The sequence below is a fragment of the Morone saxatilis genome, unplaced genomic scaffold (assembly GCF_004916995.1).
Source record: "Morone saxatilis isolate NCDOM2014 unplaced genomic scaffold, NCSU_SB_2.0 Contig17, whole genome shotgun sequence".
Taxonomy (NCBI): Eukaryota; Metazoa; Chordata; class Actinopteri; family Moronidae; genus Morone; species Morone saxatilis.
This window is the reverse complement of record NW_023339729.1, coordinates 4,984,569-4,993,474: the sequence shown is the minus strand read 5'-3', so window position 1 is coordinate 4,993,474 and position 8,906 is coordinate 4,984,569. Positions and strand designations below refer to the sequence as shown.

Genomic DNA, 8,906 nt, shown 5'->3' with positions numbered 1-8,906 from the left:
AAATCCGTATTTCTCCCCTCTCCGGTGAAGTGAGGGAATGATGCACGACCATTCAAAAATATGACTGGGCTTCTAATGATACAAAGCTTAATGCAAATGGGTGAAGTGTCCCTTTAAAGAGAGCATTGATTTCACATACATGGATTTATTGTAGTATTAGAAAAGAGTGTCATGCCCTTGTAACTGTTTTTTGATTGCATGATGCAAATTACTGGGACTTGGCACTACTACTCATGCAAGTAATTGCCTATAATGAATAGTAAATTTCCAATAATTGTGAATATGGCTTCACTTGAAAAAGCTGTCTAACTCAACACCATACAGTCCTATATTAATTTCCCTATTTCTTTTGAACAAAGGGACTAGGGAGAGCCCAAATCTTTCCAGTCATTCCAAAATCCTAAGCCTGTCACCATGGCTGAAGGCTCGGCTATCCCCCACAAAAAAAAAAGTTAAACCGGATGTGTGGAAATAGAACAGACTCCAAAATAAAGAACAGGGAGTGTCTATCTGTTTTTAGTGCCATTATAAAAGTATGAAGTATATTTTCAGGATCATCGTGATAATACCGTGTATCGCAATTATTTTAGCCAAGATAATTGTGACATGAAATTTTCATTTGGTCCCATGCCTAGTTTTTTTAGGATACTATTCTCTTTTTCCTATTTTATACATCAAACTTTCACACAGCATACACACACACACACACACACACACACACACAGTGTGTGGAGCTTTTGAAACCACTTAAAAGCATTAAGAGGATGCAGTCACTGTTTGACCCATTTCTCCAGCAAGCAACTCATCCGACGCACACCAGACTTCAAACTTGTCACTGGCCACAGAGCATGAAATGTGAAATTAAGATGCTTCTTTGCCTCGAGAGTGGAATGCATGATGTGGTTTGTCTGGTAATGCCCATACAAACATCAGCAAAACTTTGCCACAGCTTGTGCTAAATGAAAGGGAATCATAGAAAAACCACAGAATGTTTTGGCCGAAACCATATTTAGCACAAATGTTGACCTACAGGATTTGAGGAGAAGTCAGATACGTAATGCTTATTTCTATTTCCCTTTCAATTGGTATTAGTGGTGCGTCTCAAGTTCACCTTGTCTCAGGCCAATGAACTGTCTTGGTATTACATAAGAAATACACTACATCCCTTAAGCCTCCCTTTTACCCCACCTAGTTCAATCATAACACACTTCCAGTAAAGTAAAGAATGAGCAGAAAGCCATGGAGAAAAATCAGCAAACTGACCTCTTTGTTTGGGTTATCAAGCATAGAGACCAGCGCTGGGATGCCTTTCAGACGACGCACATCAGACTTCACCTGGAAAGCAAAAGGACATATCACAGTCAAGTAAAGTCCAATTTACTGTTGTTACACAGAAAATCAAACATATGTCAACATCAATCAAAAAAAAGTTAAGACACAGGACACAGGATATCATGTGGAAGAAATATCCTGGAAAATCCTTAAACTGCAATTAACAGCAACCATTTTTTTGGTGCTTTTTCTTCTTTTGAAAAAAATAAATAAAAAGGTTTAAATATAATATATATGAATATTCTCTATCTAGCCATTCACAAGTCAAATGTTGCTATGTCAACAACTAGAGACATCAAAAAATGTGCAGGCAGCTGCAGATAATGTGTGACTGCTGTCAAAAGATCCATTATAAACTGTAGTGAAATTCTTCTTTTAATATTATTGGTGCAGTATTGTACATGTTGTGGCCAAAACTGTAGTCTTGATACTAGTGTCATATAAAATAAACTTCACTGCAGAACAGACACCATACTGTCTGCATCTTTCAGCCATCTGCAGCGCCATATTTTTATGTTTTTTTGCCTTACTTTAGGTCTATAGTAGAACTGCACAAAGTAACGCTGCCTATCTCTCTTTTTCTCAACATTGTTTAGAATTCAGACATCTGTTTGAATTAAATTTGTTCCAAATTGTTGCTGTCAGTTCTTGCCGGGCAGAAGGGCAGATTAAAACATGCAGTGTGAGTTAACACAACGTGCAAGAATGAAAACACACAGTGTCTGAGACAGACTTTAGACAGACTGGTTAACCAAACAGCAGTACTGACTGAGGAGCACGTCCAAATTGGATATTAAAAATGGACTTCACTGATTAATGAGAAAAATCAAAAAGCATATTTTCTTAACAAATTAACCAGAAAAAAAGGAGTAGGAGTAAATTAAGGAGTAGTTGGATGGTTAGAAAACTTATCTTATTCCCAGTCTGGTAAAATTATAACTTTCTGTCTGGCTCTACTATATCTTTTATCATACAGGCCTCAATCATTCCTAAAAGAAAATATACGACTAACCATCTGTCGCTTTTAATTGAAGTCTATTATACTTCAAATTACACTGGACATAATGCTATTATATTACTATTATATTTTGTATCCTTTTTCTGCTCTTTGCACTACATTTCCCTTGTGCTGCTGTGCCAGAATTACTATTTGAATTTCTCCTACAGGGGATCAATAAAGGAACAGCTTATCTTACCTAATGCTGTCTACCATAAAAATATATGCTTGTACATGTGCATTGCTTACTTTATCGTTCTTATAGGTGAGATGCTGCAGGTATGCTGCTGCATTGCTCTTGACTGGGTCCAGCCTGTAGTTGAGCATGGCGATAACCTCTGGCAGCTCCGGCTGACGCCAGCCACTGGGACCGGGCCCTTTCCTTAGAGTGCTGTCCAACGAAGCCATGCTACCTCTTTCACCCTGGGCCAGCGGTGCTCCTCCCCCCCAATAGTACATGTCCCCTGGACCACTCATGTCGCCATCCAAGGTACCCTCATAACTCCTGGGGAGGGAGTAGAAGAACATTTGTGAATGTACGTGTACACGTCAAGACATCAATACAAACAGAAAGTAAAGGCCCTGAAATTGTTTATAACGGTGCTGATTTGAAAACCAAAACAATAACAATTATTCAATATATTTTTCCTTCTATTCCATGCTTTCTCAACAAAAAAAACAAAAACAAAGTGACCATGCACCTCTTACACACAAACACGACAAAAACACACAACTTACCCAGTTCTGCGTGGGGGTCCATGAAGGAATGCATTGTGGTTGCGGGGAACGGTGCTGTAGTGCATTGGGTGTCCCATGCCATAGTCAGGCTCATCATAACCAATGCTGCGCTGATCGTCTTCCAGACCGTACGGCTCTGGGACAAACCTCGGGATGGAGGATAGCTCCAGGGCACTTCCCATACGTCCAACCTACAGAGACAGGCCCCAATATAAAATTTGTGTACTCGAAATCCTATTCAATTTTTCACATATAGCAAGGAAGCAAAGTACCATAAATAGTAAAAGTGATTTTGGAAGTCAAGCCAGTTAAAATTGTTATTGTTTAACATACCTGTGGCTGAGCAGCATAGGGGTCGAGCTGGTTCCTGCTGTGGGCTCTATAGCTTGGATCCAGAGTTCTATAACCATCAGGATGGACCGGTCTAGAGAGGGGTGGGGCAGGGCGGTTGAGAGTGAGACCAGAAAGAGAGGGAAATATTAGCCATAAGATGAATGTCTACCCAGCCTCAATGGCAGGAATCCTAGATCAGCAGGGCCAACGAACGTGAATTTCAACAAACACGGTACCTGTAGCGATCATCCATGCGAGCTCCCCTGCTAAGGCTTGCGTAGGTCTCAGATGGGGGTCCAGTGCGGTAGTCGTCGTAGCCCCCTGGCGGTCCGTAGTGGTAGTTGCGGGGCACAGTATGAGTGGGGTAGTCCATGGGCACACCGGCTCCGGGCCCCTGCCTGTAGACCATGGGTGCAGGGTAGGCCCCCATACCCGTCACTGAACCCCCACCATCCAGGGAAAGTGTGTCTGATACGGAGGGGATGACTGTGCGAGTGTGGGTGGTCTTCACCACTTTCTTTACCTTGAGGAGACGCGATTCAACAGTTAATATTTATAAACTTAAATAATAATGTAATTAACGTATGTCACTTACACCCTAAAGTTACTCCAGAGTTCGTTAATAGTCATTTAGTGCTCTTAACTGCAACCATTTGCAAAGTGAACTCCCATTTTCAACCAACTAATCTTACTGTGGTTTCTGTGCGCCGCGTGGTCCCATCTTCACTGGTCTCCACAGAGACAACGGGTGGCGACTCCTGGGGGTCCTCCTCCACTGTGTACGTCTCCTGCATCACCTGACCAGGCTCCATCCTGAACTGCACACACGAATGAGAATAAAACTCATGGGATATCCTCAGGGGGTTACCATGTTGAGAATTAAACAGCTGAAACGGAGAGGGCAAATGCTTACGTGATGTGTCCCGTTGATGTAACCCTCGTTCAGTGTCAGCCTCTCTATGTCTGCATCACAAGGAATGCGGCCGTTCTGCAGCGAGGAAGAAATTCATATGAGATCTAACACACACACACACACACACACACACACACACAGACTGCTGTATGCAGGGATGACATTTATGAACACATACACGCATCACACCACTGACTGGGCAGTTGAACTTTTCCAGCGTCACAAGCAACTCATATGGCAGCACTGACAAAATAAGATAAAAAAGTGAAAGCAGCAACTGCCATCAATTTTCATTTGAATTTTAATGGCGGCCAGCTTTATCTTGTGAAGCTCAGGCCCTTTACATTTAATTGCAGTAGAAAGAATATTTTGTTTTTATGTGTTGGATGACAAGGGTGCCATTTTTTAAAATGGAAAGTAAAAGTCAGTGACAGTTGATCACTGTTGTTTGCAGTGCGTTTAATAAAGTCTGCGTGGACTGTAAGAATGAAACTTCATGATCTCCACAGGTATGTAAACACTATAAGTATGAACACAAACATACAGAGGCTGTCATATATGCACTCTTCCTCCCTAAACACAAACAATGAGGTAGCTGAATGCAACACAATCATCCAACAAACCTATGAATGAACTGTGATGATGGAATGAACGGGTTAATAATTAGTGAGTAATGAAATGAACGATGATAGAGATATAAACAATAAATAAATATAAAGTAATTTCTCTAATGAGTCGACACCACCAGCATTGCCTGTCCAGGAGTAGTGATGGGTGTGGTGCATTTTCCATTCCAGTCACAGGAGGCGCTCTACTGCCATCTCTGCAGTTTCAACTGCACGACTATGAGGGTAAAGGTGGCACAGCCAGAGGGGTGGGGGAATTACTCAACAGTATTCAGAGATGGAATACAGCTGTCTCATTCTGACAGAAATGTTAAATTTTTAAATCTAAAAAAACAGAAATAACTTGATAAAAGAAAATGTTGTGCCACTCTGGCCAGATCGAATAAAGAAAACATAGGATAAGCAAATGAACACAGAGAAGGTGTTCCGATATGGACTTAGTCAAAGAGAATAGCAGAAAGTGCCGGGCAGACGTGAGCGTGTGGGAACCTGTCAGTAAAAACTAAGGTCGTGTTGCACTGCCTGGGAGAGTGGCAGAGGCATGTTGAAGCCTTCGGGCTATGTAAACACACACAGCAAAGATAAGAACCGGCACAGGCTACATTTCTGTCCTGTTCTCACTATTACACACACTCTGCCTACCTTTCTGCCGCTAGAATTACCTGGGACTGAGATGTGTCCGGTTAAATGCCTGCCTGCGTGCGAGAGCGGCAAATAAAAGAGGGACAGTGAGCAAGAGAGAGAACCCTGTTGTTAATGAGTGAGTGTGTTTCAAAGGTTGCCTCAGGCTAGGAGTGCGTATGTGGGTTTATTCATGCAAGCTAATGACTGAGAGTGTCAATAAGGAAGCAGAAGAATGAACGAACACAGGTGTGTGTGCCTGTAAGTCTGGTATGAGGTAAGCTCGGGCATGGAGTCACTCTGCAGTCTCTCCAGCTAACTGATTCATATTGATGATAAACAGGGTGTGTAAGCAAACAGCAAAACACTCCAGCGTGTACACAGTACAAATTTATTTTTAACCAAGAATTCCCAGCCGATGAACCGTGTCTGGGTGGACCCGTGTCCCAGTTAATGGATTTTGCCTCACTGAAAAAGCAGCTGAGTGACATCTTATTTATACCAGAAATAAATACAAACAAATATAAAAAAAAAACAGTTGGCTGATATTCTGAGAGCTACAACTGAAACTTAACTCTTGATGATGGTCCAGGAAAAGCCCAATAATATAATAAATAAAACGCCAAGCAAAACATCTCTGCATGCAATCGTCCTTGGACAAGTCACAACAAACAAGATGGGTTGGTAAGCTTGATTGTTTGGGGGGGGGGGGGTCAGGATGAAGGCAGGACTTTTATTTTGAATGAGACATGGATGGTTACGGAGGAACCAATGGAAGATGGGAAAAATGCATGAACAAAAGCTGCGAGGACCAACAGAGGGTGTAAATGACCTCCTCAGGATGGCTATATTGGAAGGTGCTTTTGTCGCTTTATTTGACTTTTAACTTCCAAAATTCAACCTAAATTCAAGCACACTTCAAGAATCCACCCTTAGAAAACCCACAAGGAGGTATTTCCCCCCCAGGTTTGGTTTAGGTTCTGCTGCCAACCAGCCAGTCCACACAGATGGGATGGGGATGACCATGGAGATGATGTTGGATGAACTCGCTCGGATCAAGGGCGAATCCGAGGGGTTTTTTTTTCGATGGAAAATGTGAGGGTGGGTGGAGAAGGGGGAGGGTTGTCCATGTTACCTGCATGTTGGGGAGGGGGCGGGGCAAGGTGCCGGCACACGACCTCCGCTCCTCCTCCAGAGCTCGGCTCAGCATCTCAAACTGCCTCTCCTGCTCCCGCACCGAGGCCAGCAGGGAGGCCGTACTCGCACACTGCTCCATTCACACGCTGAGAGCAGAGCACAGGACAGGACAGGACAGGACAGGGTCAACACCAGAGAGCAGAAGAGATTCTACCAACACCGGGATTTAATCAAAGAACAGACAGAGCCAGGCTGAATCACCCAAGTATACAGATATAAAGACAGAGGGGACCTGGCACTGTGCACGTCGAGGAACGCACACACTGAAGTGCTAATGAAGTTGATATTTAGAGGTTAAAAAGCAGCAGGAGCTGACGCAGGAAGGCAAAGCAAGGGAAGACAAATGAGGGAAGAGAGAGAACTGCGGAGATAAAGAAGCAGGCATAGAGAAAACATGAGTACAGGCAGAACAAGAGCGAGCAACACACGAGAATTCATCTCGAAAAGTGATTATTCAGTTCAAATTCAAGGTGGGACGAGCATCAGCAGAGCAGGGATGGAAGCGAAATACCGTAATCTTTTCAGAGCGTTTCATCACCTTCTGCTTTGCAGGCTTATAAATAGAAAGAAAGTGAGATACATGACGAGAGACAATTACAGCATGTTTGCAGCTGCAGCGCGTGGAGCTTGTTAGCACTTCTTTCCATGGATGCAGAGAAAGTGAGGAAGGAAAAGGGGAGACGAGTACGTGTGAGAGCATTCGGAGTTATCAAGAGACAGTATCACACCATCAAGTCACACCACATTTGAGGTGTTTTGAATTGAGAGGGCGTGCTCCACAGCAGGGAAGGAGACGGCAGGCCTCGTTTTGCCTCTCTTTCCTTTAAACTTAATATAATCTGCAAGTTCTAGTGGGGGGGGGGCATTTCATCCATGACAATTTACCCTGAACAGGAGATTCAATTAGGTATGGGACATTTAAAATAACAAGTAATAAAAACTGGAGCTCGTCAGTGACCTTTTTTATTATGCATTGGACTTTGAGTGATAGAGTTAATTAGTGCTACTGCAGCATCAACTAGATTTCCTGGAAAAAACAAATAAAACAGTAACCAGTCATGGGTCCAACTATCTGACATCAACCAAGGCCGGCACAATTATTACAACAGTGATTATTCTGCTCAAAAATACATTTTTCAATTTCAGGAGACAAAATTGATTTATTACATGTAAGTGCTTCTGCGTGTCTAAAAGTCAGTGCTTCATAACGTAAGGGCATAACTTTACCTAACTTTACAAATTAAACTCTGTTCTAATTGTCTGATCTCAGACAGAAAGAACAATTCACAAGAAAAGATTTAGTCTTGCTTTTTTAATCCGTTTACTGACATTTTTCCAACAGTCTGATCCTCCTTCTGAACTTTCACTTTCCTAACATGGGGAGTTTAATGATTATTCAATATGTAAAGGGAGTGCTTGACACTAGACATTTCAAGGGAACACAACATATTGAAACATTTCAACAAGTAGTTATAGCAATAATGCATGAAAAATACCAATGAGCCAGTGTGCAGCAACAGAGAAAATCACTTTTAGTACATCAGGATAGAAAACACCAAAGAAAAGAAGCAGAGAAGTTGGTTTTGAAATCGTCAACTCAAGACTTTTGAAAGACAAAGGAGCCTAAACAAATGCCACCGATGACCAAAGCCTAAATTAGAGGAGCATGATAATACGTGAACGTCACTGCAGCCCAAATTAAGACAATGACAAAGTGCTTTTTGTCAGACCTCCTCAGCAGGGACACTGAGGGAGGAATGAGGAATCTGGGGAAGATTACTTCAGCAGTGTCTGTCTAATAATTGGATGACATGAGTGTGGCTCATCTCCAAACCAGGGCAAAAACCATTTTCTACTTCAAAGTTCACTGAGTCATGTAGATCAAATCTGCTCTCTGTCTGCGCACTCAGGACTGGCTGAGTGAACAAAGACTTCTGTATTAGGTGTGAGTGTGCACATATGCCAGCGTGAGTGTGTGCACACACATCTGGGCGAGGGCGAGTCATTGCGTATGCAGGTCTGAGACTAAATAAAAGTGGCAAGTGCGTGGCTGACGTTGGCCATATCCTTGAATAGTTACAACAGAGCTGTGGCAAGTTTTGGTGAACTTAATGCCACCTCCTTTCTTTCCATTTGTGTGTGTGTGTGT

At 42.6% G+C, this 8,906-nt stretch overlaps 1 protein-coding gene across 6 annotated transcripts in view; it reads right to left on the bottom strand.

Annotated features, from left to right (window-relative positions):
• The window catches only part of ctnnd1 (catenin (cadherin-associated protein), delta 1), a 28,162-nt gene that overhangs the window by 16,608 nt on the left and 2,648 nt on the right, over window positions 1-8,906 (bottom strand). For 4 of the 6 annotated variants that reach the window (XM_035660005.1, XM_035660008.1, XM_035660007.1 and 1 more), the window contains exons 2-9: window positions 6,696-6,843; window positions 4,314-4,388; window positions 4,093-4,218; window positions 3,637-3,923; window positions 3,401-3,491; window positions 3,068-3,258; window positions 2,579-2,834; window positions 1,264-1,335 (exon numbers count right to left, since the gene is read on the bottom strand). In XM_035660005.1, the coding sequence (XP_035515898.1) occupies window positions 1,264-1,335; window positions 2,579-2,834; window positions 3,068-3,258; window positions 3,401-3,491; window positions 3,637-3,923; window positions 4,093-4,218; window positions 4,314-4,388; window positions 6,696-6,836 (1,239 nt within the window). In that variant the 5' untranslated portion in view covers window positions 6,837-6,843. The remainder of the gene's footprint in view (window positions 1-1,263; window positions 1,336-2,578; window positions 2,835-3,067; window positions 3,259-3,400; window positions 3,492-3,636; window positions 3,924-4,092; window positions 4,219-4,313; window positions 4,389-6,695; window positions 6,844-8,906) is intronic. The other 2 variants (XM_035660009.1, XM_035660010.1) reach the window with 1 other exon arrangement.